This window comes from Pseudopodoces humilis, chromosome 5, assembly GCF_049639895.1.
Source record: "Pseudopodoces humilis isolate 2021_Gansu_Grassland_sample_001 chromosome 5, ASM4963989v1, whole genome shotgun sequence".
Taxonomy (NCBI): domain Eukaryota; kingdom Metazoa; phylum Chordata; class Aves; order Passeriformes; family Paridae; genus Pseudopodoces; species Pseudopodoces humilis.
The window spans coordinates 27,663,320-27,691,071 of NC_142204.1; the positions used below are offsets into that span (position 1 = coordinate 27,663,320).

General features: G+C 34.3%; 1 protein-coding gene across 5 annotated transcripts in view; it reads left to right on the forward strand.

The window, feature by feature from the left end:
- The window catches only part of ANKS1B (ankyrin repeat and sterile alpha motif domain containing 1B), a 412,516-nt gene that overhangs the window by 103,724 nt on the left and 281,040 nt on the right, over window positions 1-27,752 (forward strand). For all 5 annotated transcript variants that reach the window (XM_088055377.1, XM_088055378.1, XM_088055379.1 and 2 more), the window contains exon 10: window positions 12,359-12,524. In XM_088055377.1, coding sequence (XP_087911503.1) covers window positions 12,359-12,524 — 166 coding nt within the window. The remainder of the gene's footprint in view (window positions 1-12,358; window positions 12,525-27,752) is intronic.

Genomic DNA, 27,752 nt, shown 5'->3' on the forward strand with positions numbered 1-27,752 from the left:
CCATTTTCAGTTACCTCAAAAATTTTCTTAGATTTTTAGCTTGGTGTGAATGTTCGAGTAATTTTTGAGCTTCTAAGGTGCAGGGGAGGTAGCAGAGAAGAGGAAGTATTTCTCCTTTGTTTTTTAATAAAATACAGAAAAAAACAAAGAACATGTTTTAATTGAACAATAATGGCTAAAATGTTTCAGCTTGATTTTTCAGTCCATTAGTAACTTTACCTTTCAGTGCATTCAGTGGAAGCACATTTCAAACTAGACTGGTAAAGCACATTTGGCTGATCTTAAAGTTTCTCCAAAATTAGTAACAGAAAGTCTTGTGGCTTTACCTAAAAATGTGTTCTGTGTTACAGGGGAGGAGACGTGTCTCCTTGTTTAGTGATGATATAGACAAAGCAGAGAAAGCTTTGGCCTAAAATATACCTTAGTATGGATAGCCAGAGTTAGATTTTTATATTATCTATAATATTTTCCTATAGTTTCTAGCCTTCAGTGAAAAACATTTTTTTTTCTTCCTAATTTAGTGGATTAAATGATGAGTTTACTTAAATGGGAGTAACATGGAAAGCTCTACTACCCATAAAAAATATTTCTGTTAAACTCCTGATTTGCAGTGTTGTCTCTTTTGCAGTAAGCTTAAGTCTTATTAGTAATCTCAGGAACACACACCCACACACTGAAGCAGCTACTGAAAAGTGCAATATGTATTCTGCCTAGAAAGAACCAGCAGGTGATGATTATACCCTGCTGAACAGTGATAAAAAATAAGTATATTGAAAAAATTGTCACTTATTTTAGTGCTATGCTACATTTTCTGATGTGCTTTAAGGAATGGAGCTGAATATTTTATTCTTGCATATGGTATGTATTGCACATGTAGTTTCTAAATTTCCAGTGTAAATTTGCAGTTGCCTGTGTAAATTTGCAGGTGTCTTGTTGCAAATGCAATTTTACTGCACTAGTTGTGTAGTCTAGACACCACTACACAGGTGTGTAATATGGCCAGAGAAGTTAAAATCTGTTTATCCTTGGGTACTTTCAGAATTGACTGATCAAGCTCCTCATGGTTAAGCTCTGCTTCAATTGCAAGTTTAGACTAGATGATTTCCAGAGATCTATTTCATATCATTGCTAGCACCAATGTTCTGTAATTCTGTGTAAGGCTATGGGACCTCAGATGAGCTTATTTCTTAAAAAGTTTAGGAACTGCCTCTGCAGTTTGTAAATGACTGTTTTTGAAAATTTGGCTATCCCTGTCCAGCACTGTGTAAATCTGATCACTGCTGGGATGTGTTGTCTCTTGTGTGATCATGAAACAGCAAAATTAAATGGGATGGTAGAGAGAGAGGAGAGAGGTGTCAAACTGTACTGGAACTGTTGATGTATGCCAGAAATAAGCTGAAATATTGACGATTGTAGTGGTTTACAAGATGAAATTTAATTCCTAAAAATGGCATTCAATTTCATGTAGAAATTACCGTTGAATTGAACACCGTCACATACCTAACTGAAACATGTCACAATGGTAATCTGGGAAGATCTTCCATAGTATAACTATACTACATTTTGTTCTTTTGTGGTTTGCAGCTTAGTGGTAACCAGAAGACACACTTTCATGGAATGTTTTTGCTTTCAGTGCTGCCTCTCAAATTATGGGAGAATGGAAAAAAAATCTATTTGAATTGCCCAGATAGGAAAAGCACATGACAATTAGTTTTGTACATGAAGGAGGTTCATGTCAAGTGTTAAAAACTTCATGTTTGGTCTTCATCTGCTTCATAACAGAAATATTAGTGCAGTATATTAGAACCTGAAAATTTATGTTGAACTTCCTGGTTATTCTGACCAAATTGGGCTACTGTTCAGTATTAACATTTCCTGGGGAAAAAAGCCATCATAGCTATATTGTATTTGTTCCTACCATACTACCAGGAGGAAGAGTTTACTTCTACACAAAAGTGCTGGTGTTGAGGAATCTGGAGTTAGATATCAGTTGAGTGGTGATATCTGGACATGGTGATTACTACATGTATCTGCTACAATGATTAGTCATGCAGTCACGCTTTGTGTCAGGTTGTATTTCTGTGAAGGGCTGTTTAAAGGCTCTTGATGTTTTGGAACTTTTTTGAGCATAAAATGCTGTTTTCTGTTATGTTTTGTTTTTTAATGACGTTAAAATATATCAGAGAACCAAGCTAATATTGGAACTGTGATTTTTGTTTTTTTAACTTCAGTTTTTATAGTACAGAAAATCATGGCTTTGTAGAGTGAGTCTGTGAAAGTCTGTAAAATTTGTAGACCTGATTTCTTTCTGAAGAAAACACCTGACTGACAGCTGGACTTTTAAAAACAACAACTCTGTAGTATCTAACTGTGAATCCTCTCTTGCTGTGCAAAAAGAATTGCATGCCATGAGTTTAAAGTCATGTCTGGTGGCAGCATTTCACTGAAAACCTTTAATGCTGGTATCCATTATACAGAGTCTTAAAATGAGATAGATCCTGAATCAACAAATTTATTAAAGCATTAATATGCTCAATCCCACTTGGGTTTTCAATACAAATGGAACTTTATAAACAGATACCTTATATTTTCACCAAAATTCAGAACTAGTCTAAGATTTACAGTTTCTTAAATCCCCAAAATGATTGTTATGATTTTTTTCACTACTAGCAACCTGTAATTAAGAAGAACTCGTGAACTGGATGTAAAATAAAATGAAACTGAAGCTGAGAGAGGCTGTATCAGTTCCTTCAGTAAAAGGGGGAGATAGCTTTTTTTAAAAGGGAACATGTTGTAAATACATCTCTGGATAACCCAAATAATCCACCAGGCATTTCGCCAGTTTTTCCAGATAAAAGTTGTCAGTGTGAAGACGTTGAGGTAAATTAATAAATTCACAGTATCAAGCAAATCATATTATTTTTGGAGGTGCTATAATTTTATAGCATCCTAGTTTTTGTTTCACAATATTTTCTACTGTGAAGAAGAGATAAAATCTTTAGGCAATGTTCAGTCCTGTTATATCGACCTGATTTTGAATTTAGCAAAATCTATAACTGTCAGACAATATTTTAGCCAATGGTCTAAGTACTTACAAAGCACTAGTTTTGTACTTGTTTAGCTTTTATGATTAGCAGACACTACATACAGGTAACAGTTCTATGTACATATGAAGCTTTTTTAGTAAACTGTTGTAATACATATATAGGCAGGTGATTAAATTCTCCCTTATTCAGATTGGTTTATAGAGTTAGTGTTTTTGCATTGTGAAAAATAAATGTCAACAGCAGAAAGTTCCTTCAGAAACCCATCTGGATGTTCTTGCTCCTTACATCATTAAGAAGGTGTCCACATCTCTGAAGATGTTCCACTGATTGCTATTTACTGTTGAGCAGGGAGCCACTGCGAGCCAGCCAGTGTGAGATAGGAAGTAGAGGGATGTTTTTGATGACATGCCTAGTTTCTGAGCAGAATTGATGTGCAAATTAAACACCAGGGCACTTAGGGTATGCAGCTGACAAAGCAGACTTTCCTTCACTCCTTTCTATCCGCTTCCAAAGTGGACAGACTGAGTGTATCTTTTTTTTAATCTCTTTTGAATGCAATAATATTCTATTGTAAGGTTCACAAGCAATTTTTGTGCTGCCTCTTAAGGATAGCAATCTTTACATCTTTCTCCCACAGTTATTTCTCATCAGGACCGTAAGATCAAAGAACTGTACACACTCCACAGTTTGGATTTTTAGTGGCTAGAATCTAATTTTCTGACCCAGAGAGACCCACTACCAAGGGTTTCCTGTTGTCTGGCTTTAGGTGGTTTCATGTGACATCCAGACATTCCAAGTAGCAAATTTCTTTTACTTACCAACACTGTTTTCTCATCATGAAAATATGAAAGTTTGAGTTTGCAAATTACTTGAGTGTTTTTTAACTTTTAGCATTTACATTGCTGTTTTGAAGATGAGTTATTATTTGATGAAATATAAGAAAATAATTGAATTAGAATTTAGAGCAATAGAATCATTAGGGAAAACAGGTTTTTTGGTGAGAACTTTTTACCATCTTGGTTTTGGGAAATACTGACATAGTAGTTTGTTTGTATATGAAGGAATTAACAGCATTAACAGAAAATACCTGTAATAAAAGTATTCCTTACAGCTAGCGTGACTGCAAATCTGAGGCAAGACCCCTTAATTCTTTTTAAATAGGCAGATGATTCTGTGGTAGCTGTTTCAAAACTGGAGTCTTGCAGTGACTCTATAGAAATTTTTTTAAGTCCAAATTTTATTGAAACTGTGATTTAGATTCCCTTATGATCTTTATTCACTACATTTTATTTGATCTTCACATTCTGTTTCCATTTCACAATAGCTAGGGCTGAGAATTTGCAATGAATAAGTAGATTATCATACCACAGATATCATCATAGTAACAATTAAAGCAGTAGAGCTTTGACATAAAACAGTGGGATTACTTGTTAAAAAGCCATACAGAAGTAACATTATTATTATATATAATATAATATATATATAAAAATTATTAGTAGCAGAATGGTTTTCCTTCAGTAATGAGTATTGAATTAAGTAATTATGTTCACGTATTGTCCTTATATTTCCATCTTAGCTACTGAATTTCACCATGGCCACATCAGCCCTCATAAAATTGCCAAGAATATAGGCAGTATGAGGAGATAGCACTGAACAATGGAGCTTTTTGTATCCATAAAAATACAAATCCATGAATGTTATGTATGACACAAATGTATGAATGTTAGTGGGCTTTGGCACAATTTTGGCTAGGAAACAGCAGAGTTCATTAGTTCCCACTCAGGACTACTGTTCTAAACTATGGTGTGAAATAGAAGATTACTGTATAATTTAAGAATATAGGAGATACAGGTGCTGTCCTCTTAACTTGTGTTTACTGCTAATGTGCATATTTCCCATGTTGTCATGGAATAATTTGTTTTACTGTTTTTAAGCACCACTTATAGCTTACAGCATGAATTTACTTTCCCTCCAACTGTTTTTTACTGTTAGGCGTAATTTTCACATTGCTGAAATATCTACATAGTTTATTTGGTACTATTTAATTAGGAAGTATTAACTTTTACAAACTTAACATGCTGCTGGGATCTTCAAAGAACAATTTCAAACTCTTTTTCTGTTAATTTGGTATTTCACTTTTCAGTTATGTAACAAATAAAAGTATGATTCACAACAAAGTTTTTTCATTTTGATAATACAGCTCTCTGTAACTTTAGTATTTTGGAAAACATTTTCTTGTTCTTTTATTATACTGTGGGAGCATATGCAGGAGAGATTTCTTCTAAGACAGTCTTAGTTCATGCTCTTGCAATTATAACTTTTATACCGAACATAGGTAAATTTTTATTTCTTCAGTGTCAGAACTTTTAAACATGGAAGATTGTCTTTCCTGAAATAGCAAATATTCGTCTCTTCTATCAAATCTATTGTATATAGTATCAATTAATTTGTTTCTATTATGCAAATTTTTCAGGGTATTTACTTGACTTCAGAACAAGATGCATGGGCAGATATAGAATATTTTCAAAAAAGCCTTAGGTTGTTTGTAATAGATAATGGATTAACACATTTTGGTGATTTACTTAAGTACATTCAGTTCTTCTCTCCCCTTCACAGCAGCACATACATTTTTCATTTAGTGGCACAGTTGTTGATAGAAATTAAGCTATAAAATGTGAGAAATGTGAGGCTGCTTAACAAAGAGTAGTGTGTTAATTATTTTCTGCATTTGCTGTCAAATACTGACTTCAGTGTAATGTTTCTCAGTATCTAAAATTTTCCGTGGTTCCTGCCCTTATAATGTGAGGAATTAGTCTTCAATTTGCTGCTTCAATTGGACCTGTGTGTGCATGTTTAAAACCAAGGCATTAGAGCATAAGCATGTTGCAGTATTGTTCCTTGATACTTGCAGTATTGTTTCCTTGGAGCTTAGGTTTCAGCTCTTTTTTTTTTTTTTTTTTAATAAAATAGCTTTTATTTTAAAGAGGCATTTCCCCATGGCTTGAAATTCAAACAAGACACAATTTTTTTTAACATCTTTCATGAAAACAATGGGAAAAAAAGGAGGATATTTAAACTGAAAATTCCTTTCTAGTTTATAATTGTATTTTTTTCAGCTAAACTAAGAATCATTTATTAAAACAGTTATTATATTATGCTACATTGCCACACACAACCATTAACATTTGCATAAACCAGATTATGTACACTTTTAGTATATTCTTTGTCACAGTGAGTTATTTATTAGAGGAAGCATCTGCTCTTTTTAATGGCCTGAGTGTTGAATGCATGGGAAAGCATGTAACATGACTACAACAATCTAGCTTTATTTGAAATGCTGAATATCTGCCAGTTAGAATTATGAAAACACTGCATAAAATATAGTGACATGTTTCTGCTGCTAAGGTTAGCGCTGCATTCATTATGCTCACAATTTACCCGTGTCTTCGCACATTTATAGTTTAGGCTATATTAGTGAGTTTTGTGTTGTAAGGCATTGTAGGAACCTTTAGCTTTATGTGATTTATGTCTGTAGAGTTTTAATATGAATTTTTAAATTTGAAACATGGATATATGAAAATATGCATTGGAAAAAGAGAAAATAAGCCTATATTTGGGGTGTTATATAAATAATGCTCATTTTTTTTCATACGTAAAGTTTGAAAAAGCAAATCTAAATTTTGAATGGTTTCTGGAAAACTAAACTTCATATTTACATTTCTAACTGAATAAATAAACTCTAGTATGCTTTTTAAAATTTATGTTTTTCTCAACTCTGTGGAAGGCTTACTGAAACTTAAAAAGACTGCTTCAGGTGCTGAAGGGAAATAATTATTTCAGTTAACTCTGTACATGTATTATTACTACAACAGCAAACCCGCAATTTCAGATGTTTGGTGAAAAGGTAAAAGATCATAGTCTTTTAAAATCCATGCTAGAAATACTTTGTGCAGACCAGAGTAGATCCTCCAGTGTCATTACCCTTAAATGAGATTATTGGTGATTTTCCAGATTCTATAACATATCATGAAACTTATTTTATGTTCTATGACAAATTACAAATTCAAGTGTTTCTAGCTGTCATAACAACGAACATTTATGATAGTTTGACTCATGAAAAATTATTCTAATTGTATGATACTATGAAACTTTGGTTAAATTATTAGTAATAGGTAAATGCATTTTTACTAGCCATAAATCATAGTAATACTCCTGGTATCTTTGACTGGAAAGGCAGTCAAAATAAATATTTCATCATCTACTTGGGGTTTTTGGTTATTGTGACATAGGAAATACTTTTAGTTGTTTTTGCTTAGTACATTATTGTGGCAGACTTGTGCAATGCTGTTCAGGTTCAAGCATTTCCCTTTCCACTTTGCTGCATGTCAGAAAACTGTTCCAATTATCTTTAGTCACTGCTCAGAACTTCTTTCTTGCTTGTATTCTTGATTCCTCTCAGCAACCTTCAGTTATTTATCATTAGTATTTCAGTGTGAAGTCCAACAAGGTTATGCATCAGTCTGTTTTCAAATGTCAAGAAATATGTTTGATACAAATACACTCAGACTAGATGCAAGGAAAATGCATTTTTTTTTGCAACGAGGATGGTGAAACACTGGAGTAGTTTGCCCAGGAAGGAGGTAGATGCCCCATCCCCTGAAACATTCAAGGTCAGGAGCTCTGAGCAACCTGATCTAGTTTAAGATACCTCTCCCCACAGCAAGGGGTTGAAGGTACCTTTAAAGGCACCTTCCAACCCAAACCGTTCCATAATTCTATCATTCTATGACGTAAATGGGATAAATGCAATGTTCATTGCTCACTCTCAGGATAATCAGGAGCTTTGGGTTGATGGAGCATATAAAATCAATAACTTCAGATTTTCATCAATGAAGTATCATAGTACCCTTCTAAAGAACATCTGGGCAGAACTGGGCATACTATGATGGAATGGCAGCTACCTGGATTCTGGATTCTGGTCCTCTGGCCTTCAGCAGGCCAGGGGAGACATCACAATACCCTAGTGGATCTCAAGGGGTATGTCAGAATGTAATAGCTGTTCTTCACTATCTATATAAATGAAAAAGATACCCTAGTGGATCTCAAGGGGTATGTCAGAATGTAATAGCTGTTCTTCACTATCTATATAAATGAAAAAGATATTTCTAAAGGCGGCAGATATATTGCATTCTTCCTTTCTATGTTTCCAAGATTATTTCTACTTTGAGAGTCATGTGTGACGCCGGTGTGTTGTCCCATGGTCCAGGGAAGTAATAAAGCTTCGAGTGACCTGATTTTTATAGGAAAGGATATTGACAAATTAAGTACAAATTCTATCTTCTTGTCAGAATGTCAGTTCAGATTAGGTGCCTTCTGAGCCTCTATCATTCTATTCATAACTCATACGAACACAAATTTGCATATGCTGCTTATTATCTCAGCCCTTAAGCATACTTCATTCAGTTTGATTCTGAAAAGGAGGGCAAGACTATACAGAAAGAAGCAAGAGAAGCTAGAAACCTGGCAAAAATGTGGAAAAAAGGTCTAACTCAACATCATGTTATTCTTGAAGGTTTACTCATGTTATACCACATTGTTTCACAATTGTTTATAACCCTTTGCAATGGCCAAAAGTAGATATTTTAGGAACATTTCCACTGATTAACAATCTCTTACCCCTGTTCAGGTTTCAAACAGCATATTATAGCTATTATAGCTTCAGATGTGTGCTCAGAGGAGACCCAGCTGACTGCAGGCCTATGAATAAGGGCCACAGTGTTTCCCTGGCATGTGCTCTGCAACCTCAGTGTCACATTACTCTTTCTTTCTACAAGACAAAAAAATCTAATTTACATTTAACAGTATAGGTGACTGTTCTCAAGTGATTTCCCACTAAAATTATTCACTCACTCTCAATATTGTTTTGATTTTTTTTAAAATTTCTATTGTGTATGTATTTTTTTCCTTTCCACAAAGAATACTTATTTTAATGTACTACCAGACCAACACATTATTGTTATGAAGTTATAATTTCAAATAAGGACAAATTCTGTCTTGATGGTGGTGGTCAGTTATGTGCCTCATGTTCAGAAATTTGGAATGGTTAATAGAAATTTGAGATTGAATAACCTCTATTTTTAAAACAAAAATTACATTTTGATTTCAGGACTAAAGATAAAGGAAAAGTATTTTAGGAGGTTTTATTATGCTGTTGATAGTAACTTGGACATGTAGAATTACTGTAGTTACTTGTAATTGCAGTTGGTCAAGAGCTTTCAATCTTAGAAAAAAACAAAATCACATGGCTTCATGCTGATACTTACAGACAATCTTACAACATCTGCTAACACTTAAGTTGAAGTTGGTGAATTAGTTTAAATCTTAGAAATTTCTAGAAATGCTCAGTACCAGCAAAATGCAGAACATTTTACAACAACCAGAAGACTGTACAATGCTTCTCTCCAGCAATGAGAATTTTTCTTTTTTCCTTTTGCTACATATGTACTTTTTAACAAGGTTTATCATCTTCACTTAATGGTTGATAGAATTCAAGGCTTTCTAAAGTATTAACTTTAATTCTTTTTTGGCTCTAACTCATTTAACTTCTGCTGGACATACTATTATTATATTTTATTTATTAGAGAGATATTTAGGAAGAATTTAATTGTCAGTAGTTTACATTCAAACCATTTTCTGAGTAGCCCCATAATTTTTATTCTTCTCTGCCATTTATATTCATGCAATGTTAATTACAGAATGTTGAATAACAGTCATAAAATCAAATTGAATGTTAAGAGCAATTAGGAAAGGAGTAGAATACAGAAAAAGGAACATCATTATGTCAGTATGACTACTTGGTGAACCCTCATCTTGAATGAGGAATTCTGAGAAAATGTGATTCCTGTCACATCATTGAAGGCTGAGAGGATGAAGGGTCAAAATCCCAGAACAGCTGGATGAGTAGGTTAGTATTTCTTATTCCCTAAAGGAGAGGACATGGGAAGTGCATATGTCTGTGAAATCACAAGGAGAGGATAAGTGAAGAACAGCCCTATATTGCCATCTAAAGTATAAAACAGCCATGTCAAACTTGGTGAGATAGCTAAAAACTAAATGGGGGGCATGTGAACTATGAAAGGTGACGTGCTCTAAAGGCAGCTTGAGAAGGTAATTCTAAAAAGTTGGATTGGTAGACGTGTGAAACAAAGTGAGCATCTTTGGACTATGGAGTGTGAGACCCACAAAGTGTTGCAGAAGGAGAAGCAGATATCACATGCTTGACCTGATCTCATGTTGGTTTCGGTGTTCTCTAGGTCAGCACTGTTGGTTGCCTTTACAGACAGAATACTGGGTGACAGAAAGGATGATCCAGTCTTTATTGTAATGTTTTGTATATAAATTGTTAATGTTTTTTAAATGTATCTGAATTCAGGCACTGAACAGAATTTAACTTTGGTGTTTTGTGACAATTTTAAGGCTGCAGTATTTCTTCATGTACCTCTCTAGGCAGATTTACTATAATTAGGTTTTTGGCATTCTGACTTAAATGCATGTTTCTAGAAGAGTACAAGGATTAAATTGAAGTCTCCTGTTTTAGTCATTGCTTTTGTAAATAAATTTTTTGCCTCTGCCTTTTTACAGCAGGCTTAAATGGACGGGTAAAACATTTTTTTCAAGGTTGGAAGGATTCCTTCTGCTGTCCTGCAGTTGCACTTCAGCTGCTTTGATGCATCTGCATAATTTTCTATTAATGACATTTAAGGAATGAAATGGCTGAAGTTAATAAAGTTACTTTTGGAGCTGCAGGAGACCTACTTGCAAAATAATCCTTATTATGTCCTGAAACTAGTTATTATTAGTTTATATCTGTGAGATTACTGAGAGCTCATAGTTTGACTGGATAGAAACTGTAAAAGGAGAATCAGGTAGGGATGCAATCACATTCCTCTTTTAGATATATTTTTTGAATGCTGACCACCAATTTTGTATTGTTTGCTAGTACATACTATTTTTTTTTAAATTACAAATGCACCATATTATTCTTTTTATTTTATTTGCATGATTTTTTTTCCCCCTGATCACTGTTCCCAGTGTTCATTTTCAAGTTCTTTGTTAGTTTAACCTGGGATTTAAATCTGTCTCTACTAAAGTCATGAAAAATTTTGAAGTGAAGCTGCTCTTGGTGCCATCGTAACCCTATCCTTCAAGAGGCCTTGAGTTATTGCCAAACTGTGAACTCTCATAAAGATCAAATGAGCACAATGACCAGGGAAAAAAAAGTACAACAAAAAAAACATGAACAGTTGAGTCATGTAATTATTTCCTAACAGTATAAATCATTTATCTGAAAAGGCGCTGTTGCCTACAGCTGTAGCTTCCCCTAGGTAATACCAGTTCTTGGTGAAGAAATTGTTATTCCACATTTTGTTTTAGACATTGCATTCTTCAATCATTTTCTGAGTAGGGCTATGATAATATCTAACTGTCAGGGTGCTTTCTTGCCCTTTGCCTTTTATTATATCATATGTGATTTATGTCTGATGCTTGACTTTCAGAGACATCATATGCCCAGTGTAAGAAAGATGTGGAAATACGTCTTTGCCCATGCAATCACTTTTTGCTGGGATTAAAAAAAATATAAATCTCCGGTGAAACACTGCTGAAACTGGATATTATCTTCTTATTCATGTTCAAAACTAGAAACAGGCTGCTTGATTGGATTACTGTCCTAGCAAAACTTCTAATTCCTTTTTTCCCCTCCCTCAACATTTGCTAATCAGTGGAATTTGCTGTATGTATCACTGTTATGGGACCTTTTGTCATTATTTTGCTCAAATGTAGAGCAGTAATTCATCTTCATTCACAGCCAGGGATCCTGCCATCCATATGTAGAAGGCATATTTTTAGTTTTCTTAGATGTAATATAAACATTTTTTAAAACCATCTCTGAAGAGAATGTAATTGTAGTGGTTAATGTAATTGTTGCTGTCATGAGATACAATTAAAAAAGAAAATGAGACATCCCCTGAATTACAACCTAGCAAAACAGGTGTGGCGAAAGCAGTAATCCAGTTTTCATTAAATATAAGTTTGGTGAATCAAGTTCTTCTGTAAACTGAACAAGAACAGTATTATACAAAAATTTAAAGAAATAAGAAGCGTATTCTGGTCTGTTGCAGTTTGGATTTAAGCAGAATGTGCTATTTAATTTCCTGAATTCTAAACCCTGATAGCCAGAGTTGTTGAGCCTGGTTCTTTTACTGTGTCATCTGAGAAATATCTCTCTTACCTACTTAATTTTTGCATTTCAGGAATCTTATTCAAAGAAGAGAGGTTATGCATTGGAAGCAATACCCTCTGTACCTCTGGATGCTGTTCCTTCAGAAAATAACAGCAGTCTTTGTGATTCGATAGACATAGCAGTCACCAAAAAGCCTTGTTCTCTAGAGATAGCAAGAGTTCCTTCCTCAAGACCAGGTAAATCAAATAATCCTTTACACAGTCATTGGTGTAAGTGTTAATCTATAGAATATATAGGTTTCTATTTTTAAGCATGCAGTACTCTGTTTATCACAGTATGATTTTAGTTAGGTATATCCATTAGCTACCGTAAGTGGTTCACATCAGAATAAAGATTAATAGCAAAATGTTGTAGAAATTAAAACAAAGCAGATGTTTATATACTTTCCTAGATAAATACAAGGTTGTGAAAAGCCAGATTTTCAGTTTCTTGTAGACGAGCCTTTTGCAGTAATCCTTTAACCATCCTGTTTCTTTTTTTTCAAAGTACTGCTTAGCAACAACATTATGGAACTACTTCAAAATTTAAAGTAATCTGCATTTTCATTTGATGTGAAAGAATATCTGATCCATTTTTAAAAATTAAATAGTGAATGAGAATTAAGAGAAATATTAAATGACAGTTTGACAGTCTGCTGTTTGTGTTATATATAGGTTTGAACAACAGCGAGTTAAAATAGTTAAAAACTGATAGAATTATGCTAAATTGGATATTATCTGTAAGTGTGATATTATCTGTAAGAATTCTGTTTATGTTCTCCAAAATGATATGATCTCTTCCATTACCCTTGTTTGAACTCTTCATTAGTCACCACCTGGTACAGGAATTTCAGAATATAGTAATTTTGCTCTAAGTAATTGGACTGAGTCTGCTTTGACAAATGACAGTTCTCAGCAGCAGAGACCTATTTGAAACAGGCAATTGACTTTCTGACCTGTGAGATCTTGATTAGGAGTCATGATTTGGGTAATATGCGAGGATGACAGATGGCTGTTGACTAACATCGTGTTACTGATCTGGTTTGTGTAAGGGGAAGAACCTTCTTGATTTCACAGCTGAACTAATACTGAAAGAGTGCCAGAGCTATATCAGGCATAGTATATGAGGGCCAGTTAGCAAGATACAACTTTAGAGTTTGCAAGGTAAGGTGGAGTGGATTGTAATTCCAAACTTTCTATTAAATTTGGGCTAAGGAAGACTTGGTGGAACCTGCATTATAAGCAGCAGTCTAAAAGGTGGTTATAAAGAAAGCATCTTTATGGCATAGCTGCACAGAATGGGCTAGAATCTGACTTGAACTTCAGCATGACTCTGATGATTTTGGCTCTGATAATCTAAATAAGTTAGTCTGTGCAGGACAATATTGTGGGTTTTTTTCAGTAGAGGAAGAAAATAACAAATCATCTTTGCTTTTCACACTTCTACTCGCATAATTACCATAAACATATGTATTGCAGTGGAAAGACTGCCATACATATATCCAGTAAATTGTAAGGGGGAGTTAATTACCTGCCTTCTTAGTAATGGGGCTCAACAACATAGCTTCCCATTGTAATTAGTATTTTTTTTTTAAAGATGGAGTTTTCACTAGTTAAAATACCAGGCTTTGGAACTGCGCTGTCCACTGAACACAAGCATTTTTCTGAGGCATAGTAAGTCCCTTAAGATCGGTGTGAAACACAGATCCTATAAAGGACATTTCTATGTCTTAATCTGGAAGTATGTTTTGTGTAAAGTTTAAAATAGTGTAGATCAGAGGCCTAGAGTATAACCACAGAAGGTGTAGGACATTCATGAGGGCATGCATGATATTTAGAAGATCTAACAAGATCAGTAAGTTGACAATACAAATGTACTGTAATTACTTCTCTCTTAGTTTTCCATATACCACTATGATATTTTCCCCTTGGCATTTTATTGGGAAGAACATTTTCCTGTATAGAAAAATGTGGTTTCATTTTAAGCTATAAATGTAGAAGTTATTTAACTGGCCTGGCTTGAAAGCCATATCTGGAATCGTGTTGGCTCTTACCTTATACTACCAATGGACCAAATGAAATAAATCATGTCACTCTCAGTTATAAGGTATTTAACTCTAGGCATAATTGTATGTGAAGTCACCCTGCCACTTTAGATCATATAGATTTATTGCTTGAATAAGTTACATATGATTATAAAGAATTTATTTAAAAGAAATATCCTATTTTGCGTGCTTTTTTTCCTGAATTTCCCTCAGCTTTTGTGTCACTGAGACATGCCAGCTTTGGGAATACTGTTTCAAATTTCTTTATTATGTGATATGTAGGGCTCTGGGGAGAAAAAACAGACTGCTCTGTAGTTCTGAAATTTATTGTTGAACTGGTAAGGAATCACAGAGGATGAGATCTCATGCAAAAAATGATAAGGGCTTGTTAGTTTTCAGGGAGAAAAACTGAATAGAAAGCAAATAAAAGTAGTCATAAAGTTGGTTACCTCTACTTCTGAAATCCTATGTTGTGTGAGTTTTATTTCTGTTTTCAAGAAGTTAGGTTTATATAGGAAGAGGAATAGTTGCATTTATTGGTTTATGCTCACAGTTTCAGCAGTTGCTTCTAATTAGGACAGACTTAAGAGTAAAAGAGATTGCTTGTGTGTCTCGGTCCAAGTTAAAGCGTTCTTTGTTCCTGTGATAGATTGATAGGGCAAGTTTGGCAGAGTGTATAAGCATCTCTCAGCACTTCTACCTTTAAACTAATAGTTAAGACATGATAGAAATAATGATAGAATATTACAGCCGTTGAGACCATTTTATTATATTAAGTAAAATATAAATTTGGGGGTAAAATTTCATTGATCCATCTCATAAAATGAATATAAAAGAATGGATTCATTAATCAGTCTGACTGATTATTCTGTTGGATATTGTCCTGTTGAATATTGTACTGTCCTATTCCAGGACAACATCCTTATTCCTTAAACTTAAATATCTACCTAAAGTAGATATTTCTGCTACTCATTTTAATTTTTACACTTCTATTTAAAAAAGAATTCACGTGACATATTTAATCTTGAGAAGTAGTCATGAAATTTTATGAGTTCTTAAGCCATGCATTGGTATTGTCCTTTTGCTTTTAGGGATGTAATGAAATATTGTGAACTAAAGCAACAAATCCTCTCGGAAATGTATAAATGAAGTTCAAAAGATGTTTATTTACTTAGTGAGGTTTTGGTCACTTATATGGAGTCCAGAATACTGATTTAGGTGTACCACCAGGCTGCTTTTGGGACTCTGATGTTAAAGACCCTTATAGACTTGTACTCTTAGCAGCTTAGACATTCTGTACCACAGTCCATCCTTGTACCTCATAGTGTCATTCATTTTATTTAGGAGAAATATTGAATTAAATCTGGGCTACTTTACAGAATAAATGCTATTTTTTTTTCAGTTGTAGTTACATACATGTCCCTACCCAGTAAGAAGATTATATCTGAGTCTGCTTTTATCATTTCTACTGCAGAAATGATAAATGAAATTATACCTATGAATTCCACACCAGGTGGAAGTTTACATGTTACATTTTCAATAATAGTGAGTGATGGCAAATAGTATTCTAACTATTTTTAGGTCTCCTTGAGTATCATCAGGAATTAGAGAGGACTTTTCAAGCTCTGTTTCTGTTTGTTACCCCCAAACAAACTTGTGGAAGAAAAAAGCAACCACCCTTCTTTCAAAATCTGATTTATCTATGCAAATTAACAAAGGTTTTAATAAAGCATCTCAATGACAAGAGACATTTTTCTATGTAAACTGCATGAGAATCACCATTAGATAAGAGAATTCTAGTTCAAGAACCTATTGTGTTTCGTTATATTACTTCACTGTGGCTGCAGGTCAGGGATGCCTTAGTGAGCCATCTTCAACTCTGAAAACAGGTGAGCTGTGGCAAAGCAGAACTCAGGGCTGGCTGCACAATCCAGCTGAGAATTAAGGCAAATAGTACGGGGCTTCACTTATGCTGACCTCTCAATTCCCAAGCCAGCAATTCCCAAGCCAGTAATTTTGAAGACAGCTCTTGTACAACTATTCTACCCAGTTATATCAAAGATATGGATTCTATCAGGGATAAAAATTGTCCTTAGATATGTGATGTGTTGCCAGTAGCCTATAGCAGGCAGGCAAGCATAAGGCAAGGAGCTGAAACATAAAGAAAGTGATAGCAGCTATTCTGCTCCTTCTCACAGATAAGTGTACTTTGAAGCACTCTTGCTGTTGTCAGTCAGGATGTTTTTGTTATCTAAAAAAATTACTTTGATTTGTGCTTAAATGTCAGTGACTCATAAGGAGGACCAGGCAGTTGATAAATCTGTAATTATTCATACCTTCTACTTAGAGCCTTATAATCACAACAGGGAAATTAATACAAAAATAGTTGACATTGAATTAATACAATATGTCAAACTGTCCCCAAGCTGGTCAATTCTTTGCACTATTAGGGTTTTTCTTTTGCTTTCTCAGCCTGGCATCCCTCTCCTGTCATTACAATGAAAATGAACCTGAAAAATTGTAGTCGGTGTGTCAGATCGCCTCAGCTGTATAACACAGTGTCAGCAGTCTCACACAGATATCTAGGAGACTATTCTCCAGAAACCTGAATTGAAAAATAGCCTAGGTGTGATAACATTTTTATCAGCATTAAAATACGTCTTTTACTTAGTTTCCAAAATCATCTAATACTTGGCTTGGTAAGTAAAGAAGATGATCTATTTGTCAGATCATCAGTTTCTGTTTGACTTCAGTAATCCTGAATATTTGCCCACTTCAGTTTACCAGACTGAGACTAAGATCCCAAATAGATATTTTCTAACTTGATGATTTTATACCTTCACTTTTGTGTAGTTATTTTCTAGCTATAAGCAAAGCAGTGAAAAGTGGCCACAAGAAGGAACCATCACACTGCCAGATATAAAAAATTGTCTGGATGAATGGAAATTCAAGAATGTAGCTTTAGTCAACAATGCTTCATCACCTTGAAACTCTAATTGATCTGAAGGGTCACACACAAACCTTTCTGAAAGCCACTCACACGAATTGCTTCAAGCAGAAGGACTGCTAATAGAGCTGTATTTCATATAAGTATGCTTTTTAAACCAGAGGTAGCAGGATATAGTGCACTTAAACACGTGACCCACCGTCTAACTCCCCCGGATTAAATGCTTTCAAGAAATAGTATTTAATGATCAAGAAAAATCATCTTAGTTGTGTAGAGGGAAGAGTATAATAAAGGAGGCAGTGTAACAGCTGGTCTAGAACCAGCTGAAAATACTTTATGAAATTTAGCCTAATTTCACACAAATGTTTCTGAAACAACTGACTGTCCATGAAGGCTTTTGATATTCTGGTGCATATTCAAAATCATTACTACCTACCTGCCATCAGTGCTGAATTTTCTAAGCAGCAGGGATGTGAATGGAGAGCCTTGGAATGCTTGTCAGGGCCATTAAAACTTACTAGTGCTTCAGGACCTGACTTGACATCACAGTGCTTGAACAACACTCAGGCACATGATGTGAGTCTTGGGGCTGTCCTATGTAGGGCCAGGAGATGGATTTTGATGATTTTGTGGATCTCTTCCAAGGAATAATTATCAGAGTAGTCTGTGATTCTGTGATGATATATGAGTGCTAATCACATGTCCCTTATTGTTTTGTCTATTGCTCAAAGGGACATTATCTCCAAAGAGTTTAATTGGTCTGTAAGTTGAGTGAGAAGTGAAGAGCCACTCAGAGGTTGTCATTACAGAATACAGGCATAGGTGTGTATTGTAACGTGAGCCCTGCATTCCTTTGGTGGAGTTGGTTCACTGACAAAAGAGGGTTGTGTTTCCATAACAACCTAATAGCTGAGCAATTCTTAGGCAGCAAGCATTTGTTAACTGAAGTTTCTGAGTCTCAGGATGTTTTGCACAATGTAATTCCCTTTCACATTTAGCACAGAAAGGGTATCATAGGCCATTGAGAGAATGATCAAGAGAGTCTCACAGTGCCCTGAGATGATGACAATACACCCCTTAAAGGGAGAAAAGTTAGGTTCTAGCCTTTCTGTAGCTCCTTTCAAGATCTTCAAAATATCTGGGTTTTGTGCCTGTTACTCTTCATAGAAGTCTGTATTAGAATCACTAATTTCCGTGCTAGTGATTAAGAGGCTTCTTATTTCCAACTTCAGTGTATTCATGGCCAATTCCAGTCGAGACAGAGATATCCTAACATTGTGTCTTGGAATAAGATGGAGCTCTTCAACAAAGTTTCAGAAAAAAAATCTGGGTTATAATATTTATACCAACTGAAGTGGTTGAACTGGAGAACAGATATCTTTTTTCCAATTAAATGTTATATTTGGTCTAAATAAAAATAGTTTGATTTTGCTGTTTATGTTCTTTTTAGTAAAATTTACTTCAAAGTAAAAATTGAGAAGTATCAAATTTTTTCAGCTGATTTTTTAGACAATAACTTAGGAATAGTGAAATTTAGTGTCAAGACCTAAATATTTTTCTTTCTCTCCTATTCTTTTTTCTTCCTTTAACCTAAGTTTGAGCCAAATGGAGATAATTTGGTACAGAATGGATCAATTCACTTGTTTTAACAGGTTAATTTACAGTGTTATAAGGCTCACATTCAGAGTTTCAAGATATACATCTTCGCCAGAACACTTTACCAGAAACCAAAGTACCCTTCTTCTGACTTTCAGTGATGACACATTTTGTATTTGTCATTCCAACTGCCACAGGATATAGAGCACACTTATCAGAAGCTATTTTGTCTAATACATTGATATATGTTTACAGCTAATATTTATAATTTCATGTGACATTTTAATGAAAATCAAGAGAGAAAGAGATGGAAGAGTGAAATATACAATAACTCTTCTATCTTGCATTTTGCTGGGTTTTTTCTTCAGTACAGCTAGTACTTTTTTAAACACCCTTCAAAACCAGAAAATATTCCCAAAATTTATGCCTAGAGTATTTGCTGCTGTAGCTGTTTCTATTACAGAAATTACAATTTTATAATTTCTTTTAATTTTTAAAGTATTTTCTGGAATTTTATAGTTTCTTTTATTTTCTCAAAGTACAAATCCCCAAAATATGAGAAGCCTAGGGGTTTTGTCTCATCATAACGTTATTTTCATACCTATTTTTTGTATGATAGTATTTAATTAGGATGCTTTCTACTGACATTTTAAAATACTGTGTCTCCTACAGGAGCACAGTTCACCCGTGGTCCTCTGCTGGTCACTGTTTTGTAGACAGTTGATGTAGATCTCCTGGTTGTGATGAGTAGGTCTTCAAGTGATCTGAGTCTCAGAGGCTGACATGTATTCCTAACATCCTTGATGTTAACAAATGTTTTGCCAATGATTTCAGTTTGGTTAGATTTTCACTGTATAAATTATCTTCCAAAAGAAGGTTTTTCATTAAAATTATGAATTAGTCAATTAAGGATCGATATGAGACTGGGAAAATTGTCTCTTGTATTATGAAATGAAAAATGAGGTACTATCTGGGAAATATTCTCACATATTTCCCTTTTGATTTTGTCTGAAATCAGGAGAAGATGCCTCTTAAATTATTTGCTACACTGTTGTAGTTGGAAGTGGCTGTAGATGTGTCGGTGGGGTGTGTAACCCTGATTTCTGCCCTGTTAATTACCTCCTTCTAACCACATTGGGACAACATGTAAAGCTGTGGCCCACTCTAGCTATATTTGGGTAGTGTTCAGGAGGTGAGACAGTCTGAAAGTTCTTTCCACAGTGAAGTTTGTTCCTAGGTTGTCCAGGTATGGCAGGTTTCTCGTATTACCCAAGAAACAAGCTCTGGTGGTCTGTATTCACTTTATGTACATAGATACTGTCTCATGTTCTTTCTTGACATGTTTGTAGCCTGCTGTCAGGAGATGCACCCACAGTCCACGTATTCCCTCCCTAATGTTTAAAGAAGAAAACATATCCATTCTTTATTGTTTCAATTTCCTTTACAATGTGGGAATCAGGATTTTTTGTTAGCAGTTAGAAAGGGAGAGGAAAAAAATTGACTTGTGCAAGATAAGCACCATTTTCATTAGGATTTTATTCTAATTATAAATGTATTAACAGAGCAAATAAAGAGATGAGGGAAAATAAATGATAAAAAGTTTCAGTAGGAGTTCATCCACTGGCTTTCCCTACTAAGCAGTCCTGGGCAGCATGAGATAAAACCATAGGTTCCTCTAACATAGGTGTTCCCTTAGTTATTCTATTTCAAACAGGGAAATTTTGCATTTGGACAAACCTCTATTATCATAAAATTCTCAAATTAATAGCTAGAAAATTGAAATCCTCTAATTTTGTCATCACATGAGTGGTAGACTCTAACCCCAAAGAACTATTTTAAAAATTAATTCTTTGCTGTATTGGAAATAAAAAAAAAATCTGTGGGTTTTTTTGGTTGGTTTTGTTGGTTTTTTTTTTCTTTCGCTTGACTTGACTTTTGACAAAATTAGAATTTTTCCTGCAGGGCTAAAATAAAACTTCAGTGTCACAAACTGAGAAGTAGACAGTGGAACAGACAGAAGTATTCAGTGATTGCTGTTTTTCTAGAGTGCTTTCTTGGCTGACTCTTGCCCATTTAACTGGCAGCTTTCAGAATCCTGACAAAGGGCATTAAAGGAATGAGGTTTATGTAGGCTTTTTGACTCTCCTTTTACCCATAATGGATTTGCAGGATAAAGATGGTTAAACTGTTACCTTTTCCCATTTGGGTAGTGCACTCTTCTCATGCACATGTATCTGGAACAATTCAATATTAAAAAAAATTTTATTTCCTCCACTGCAAACACAGACCATTTGAATAAAATTTTTTAATCCAAATGTACTTGTAGTGTTTACCTCTATTCAACAAACTTAACATTTTATTTTAAAAACACCGGTTAAATAATAAGATCCAGTTTTTCTGAAGCAATTCTGATTTGCATGACTTATGTACCTTCCATTTATTATTAATGGTGATCCATATCAGCGATTCCATTATTCCTGGTCTCAGGCTGAAAGCCTATAATGACCAAGGTTACCCCATTAGCTTCCTTTTAGTCTTCCTAAATCTTATCAATATGCCAGGTGCTATTAGGAAACAGCACCATTTATTGAGATGAATTCTTGTCACATCTTTTTTGAATTCTTGGATACAAATTAGATATGTTGACTAAAACTTTCTAGCTTTAGTAACTCTCATTTAACATTCCTTGTGAATATTTTCATGTGAATTTCTGTTTGACATTTAGGGAAAATATTTTCCATCTCTCGGTTTGTAATAATATTGCCCCTGCCACATTTCTAGGGTAATGTGTCATAATTTTGTTTGTTCCATTGTCCATTTCCCCCACATTTTTATGACCTTGATGCAGCAGAGGTCATGTGGAGAAACAGCATTATAATCATAAAGGCTTCCTCAGAATGCATGTGCTGAATTGAGGTTGCACAAGTCGTGTCAATTCTTACATACTGCAGCTCTAATGTACTTTCCTTTAAAACCTTATCATCCCTCTAAAAGGTTTTTAGTATATAATTAGGATAATTGCTCCTCATCATATGCTCCCCTGGATGCTCTGATAATATCCTGAAGAATGAAATGTTATTCTTAAAAATACACTGTCATATTTGAAGTTAAAGCACATGGGGATGGCTGATACCATGGGATCAGTTCATTATCAGAATACGTGCATGTCTCCACCCATCCACTATGTTCCAGTAAATCTGTTTGCATTAAAGTAATTTCTTTTTTTGAAGGATTAGCTTCCATTTTTGCTACAAACTGGGAGAAAAACCTTCTGCCTGATATGTGTTAAAATTTTTTTGATGTTTCATTGGGTTTTATTATTATTCATTAAAATGCAGTTGAAAAAAATTAGCCCTCACAGGAGTTTTTGCCAATTTTTTGCAAATGAGTGCTCATCAAAGTGTGCGCATTCTGACCAACACTCAGTTTCATCCATCCTGGTGTGATTACTGTCTAGAATGATCTCATTATACACTTGACTGCATGCTGTCAGACAGAAACCCTTTTTCAAATCAAAACAATGATTCAAAGGAACATAATTATTTTTGGCTGTTTTGCATTTTAAAGCCCACATGAAAATATTATTTAGCAGGATTTGAGTTTTTCTTTGTTAAATTACTATTGCAACCTCCTTTGTAATACTTTTGAGTTAGGACTGGAATATATATAGACCACACAGAACATATTCCATTCTAGTAAGTAATACTACACCTCAGAGCACTGATGGGATTGTTTGATAATTGAGCAGATGTAAATGATAGTGCCTTTTGTAAGTGGCAGTAAGTTAATAGATAAATGGGAAATAATACTTCTGTAAAATTCATCAAATTGCTAATAGTAGGAGTAATAGTAAAACTTCATCTGACTATTGATTTGTTTACAGTTTACATGCATCTGGTACATTCTAGAGGAATATAAGCTTGAAAGTGGTATAGCACTGCACAGAGATCTTAATAGGCATTTAGTAATATTATCTCCTGATGCACCTGTGAATTTTCTGCAAACCTTACTCTGAATTTTCTACAAAGCTTTTTGGTTTGACTCTTACTCCATTTTAGAAGCTGAGAAGAACCAGTTGTCTTCAGCTCATAGTTTTTATCCTGTTCTATTAAAGACTGCATATTGTGCTATTTTGCATTAAGAAGAAATTGAGTCTCATAGTTTGAGAGATCCAGTGCTCAAGAGCTAGTGCTTTACTTGAGTTATGTCTATAATGCAATACAGTTCAAGCACTGTAAAAAAAGCTAAAGTTGTTTTCAGAAACACTGGAAATGCAATGTAGATACATGTTGAATCACACAAAGAACTCTCTGTCTTTTGTGGAAGATTAATTTCTCCACTCTTTGATCTCTCAATTTCATATTATAAAGCTGCTCAGCTCTGAATGTTTAATTGTTAGACACAGCAATATACATATCTTAGGGTGCTCTAGACATTGTCGGCACCACCAATGCTCTTGATCTCTCCTGCTCCTGCTTCTTGTGTAGTTTTGCCAACTTTTTTAATATTTTTGTATTGAAGGTGGCAAGTTTAACACAGTTTATTAGGGAATGGTTTGTGACTTGCTGTAGATGGTGAGTAGATGTGTAGCACAGTTTTGTTACGTGGTTACCTTTGATTTAGCTATTAGATTTGATGACTTGGGAAGTCCCTTGTATTTATAGGTCCCATATAAGGGATGTGGAAGATCAAGTTGAGAACCCTAAGTATCAGACTATAATATGAGTGACTATATCTGTATCACAGAATATAAGAATTCTGTTCATTGCTGGGTACATCCTGTGTGCACCCCAGCTCCAAGCCAGACACCCCATGCAGTAATTCTTCTCTTTACTCACCACCAAACAAACTAAAAAAGTTTTTCTGGTTCTTCTGACTTCTGCTTTTAGGAGAATTTATTTTGGTGACTGACTGTGTCAAAATTGGAATATAATTTTATCATCTGTCATACAATCAACTGAATAGCCACACCAATAATTTTATTTCAGCATTGGCCTGAATCAGATCTGAAATACTAGATTTTATTATTTTTTAAAAAATACTCCTATTTCTACTGTCTTTACTTTTCCAGTAAAAAACAACTTAAACGTTGTAGTTTTGTGAAAATAATTAAGAGATTGTATTTAATACTTTAATACGTTTAACTGTGTTGCACTGGGAACTCTTTTTAATGAGAATTATATGTATTATGCCTTTTTAATAAATTTCTCTATTAACTTTGGTACATTTGGAAAGCACACATCTTGGCATAGCTTGCTAAACTTTGTTCAAGTCAAAATATTTGTGAAAATATTAAGCAATTTCAAAAATAAACCAATTTTGTACATAATGAACAGATTTATTTGCTTTATTCAGTGTAATAAATGATTAAAAAATAGAAAAACATTTCTAGTGAAGGTAATCAGTGTTGCATTTTAAAAAAATTCCTCCTGTTCTATTTGAAGCTAAACAAAACCACTCATTTGCTTCCATTTTCTCCACTTCTGTCTCCCTTTCTCATCTGCTAGTCCTGATGGCAACATATAGCTTGCTGCCAAAAAAATTTTATTCTCTTACTTTACAGAGACTTGATTTTTGTTCTTTTTATACCATTTTCTTTTTTGCCACCTCAAAGGAAAACTTGAAGTGTGCAAGAGATTTAGGATTTTGCTATTTATCCAAATAGGGTGTGAAAGGGTTTCTATTGCCAATCCACAAACATATAGATGCAGTAAATATTTAATAGCATCTAATTGCAGAATAATTTGCTGCTGCAATGGGATATCAAATTAGTCTTTACCTTTCTTTTTCCTGATATGCATTAAAATACCTCAGTTTTGGAAGAACTCATATGAAAGAATATTTCCATACCCAGCTGCTTTATTGTATCAGAAAACAGAAAGTCTTCAAAAAGACCGTTTCAAATTTTGTGGCTCCAGAGCAGGATGTATTCTTTCTGTAACACAGTGTATCGTTGTATGTATTGTTCTGAGTGATGACATTAAAACCAGCTGTTAGTAGGAATATTCTTTCCAGTCTAGCTCCAGCTGCAGTTCACCCCATGACATTTTTCTTTCAGAAATCCTTCTCTCCATGATGGAAGATACATAATAAATAGTGCAGCATGATTAAAACCATTTTCTTGCCCCTAGGACTGGGAATGACACTAAATTTTTATCCATTTCCATTACTTTTACCTCTATTTGTGTCTTACATTATGGTGAAAAGATAGGAGAACTTTCTGTGAATACTGTGTTAAGTAAATTTTGAAAAAAACCAAAACTTTCTTCTAATCAATTATGTGAGCTGTCCTTCAGAGTTTTTTTCATCCAACCTGATTTAACTATACAAAAAGAACAATTTGCCATTGATCAGTTTAGCAAAAATGTGTTCTAATGGAATAGCGGCATTTGCAGAAGGAAGTTGTTAGTGGTTAGCGGTTCAACCAGTAAGAGTGGTATGATTTGTGTGGGTCTTTTAGTTAAATTCTTATGTGTATTCCAGCATGATTTAATTGTGATTCTTTATTATATTTTAAGAATTTTAACTTAAAGAAACTTGAAAGATTTTGAGCCATATTTTTGTCCATAAAACTTGGCAAACCCCCCACAATTTTATTTAATTATAATCCCTCTTTGTTTCTGCTGCACTGTGCTGGAATACTCCTTCTTGTCTAAATATAATGATTTGGCTCCATATCAAATAAATGGGCCAAAGCTGCATGGTCTAAACATTGAGATATATTCATTTGCTGTCAATAGCAAATACAAATGGCATACCTCTTCAGTATATACAAAGGTTTGTGCTAATTTTATCATTCTTTTATTTAGTTAAATGCAGCCCTCAAAAATTCTGGGACTCTATCCAAACTAGATATCTGTGGTCTCTATAATCAATGTAGTAGGTTGTATTGGTGGGGAAACATAATGGGAAGAATTTTAAGAAATTTACAAAGCTAGCATATGGATCTTAGAGAACCTAAAACCAAAATAAGAGAAACCTGTGACAGTAGCAAAATTAAATATGCTGAAGTGTTCAGAAGATTCTAAACGCTCAGAGAAGTTGTGTAAATCCTGTTTATCAGTCAGAAGGTAAGATTAATAATGTCTAAATACATTACACTTTTATAATATATAATTTCATCTGAATTGTGGGAGATAGGAAATAAATTAATGCAGGAATATTAGTAAAAAATATAGAATTTTGGTATTTTTCAGATGAAAATTATATGTACAAATTAAATATATAAAATATGTCAGACATGTTTTGGCAGATTAATTATAAAATGGAAAATTTGGAAATTAAAAATGCAATCAAGTTTTTGGGGGGTTTTGAGTTATTAGAAACTTTAATGCTGTATTGCCTAAAATTACCTGTGAATGGTTGAAAACTGGATTGTGTTATTTCAAAATTATCCACAGTATTTCCTTTATCTTTCTCAAGTCATTTGGACACTATCAGAGCAATATATTGGTCTATATAACTGGTCCACTCTGGTACAGATGCTTTGGTATCACTTTCAAATTAAACACTGAAGCCCATAAAGATTCCCTTAATTCTGACTCTGTATTAGTAGTGTATTCTATCTGCTGGACAAGTTCTTTATGCTTAATGGATATAACTGGTACACTGGATGCAATATATATTAACAAGATGCTTCTTTCAGAGTAAATATGTATTAAATGTAAATTTTCAGGGTGAGAGTGAGCTTTCTACATCTCTCTGAAGCTGCTTGGGAATTTAGATACTTTAAATAAGAATAACTGGATTCTGAAATGTCTTAAAACATCCTTTCTGTCTCTTTGATTTTAAAATTTTTTGGTTAGCACTTTGACTTCAGTGCTGTGATAAAGAGCTTTATTAATTAATTGATACTTAGAAGAACTGAAGCTCATGAAAATATAGTTGTTTCCATTAATTGATTTTCACTGCATCTGTAGATAGTTGTATATTGGGAGGTTTATTGTCAAGACTGCTTAAATTATTTATTAACTGAGATTCATCCCTGGGGTGTATGGCTATCATTGACATTATTTAAATTATTTGTGAGCACTTAATCTCACAGCCTTTTGTGGTTTATTCTCTGAAATAATTTGACAATGTAGCCTAGTTCAGTAATTATCCATTGCCTTTGTAATAGTATTTTTTTCTACACAGCACACTTTAGTTATTTTCTTTGCTTTAAAGGAGAAGCCTTATGAAATACTAAGGCATGCATATGATCACATTCAGTGACCTCTCACTGATAAGTTGAATTTAAAAATAAGCACAGAAATTATTTATATTTTTTTTACAAGACTAAGAGGCATCCCAGTTTTTAGCTAATGGCTAAGGTAACCAAAAATATTTTAGCACCTGTAATTATACCCTATGCTTTTCTCTGAACTCCCAGAAATATGGTGCCTACATGTTGAGACAGTGCAAACAGAAAAATCTATGAAACATCTGTCATAGACAAGTGCAGTCATTTCACTACAAACCTTTTAGGTGTGGAAAAGCCAACGAAAAAGCCATTACACACACACAAAAAAGGTAGATGGCAACTGTGTAGTATTGTTGCTGAATGCTCAATTAGACATCAGCAGCTTGCAGAGGCAGTCTCAAAAGGTTACTCAGGAAATGGTGGAAATCACCCATCATCTCTCATTAGTATTTAATGAGAGATGTTTTTCCAGACAGTTGCCTGGTACTACAAGGGTTATGCAAGCTTGAAGTAGTTCCAAAGTCTATTTGTGCAGGTGGGTGATTAGAGGGAATAAAAACTTGATAATAGTCATACCCAACTCTCTTGGATGATGCAGAAACAGCTAAACAGACCCCCTGCTGCCACTGGAATGCACTTCACTGGTAATTAATTCC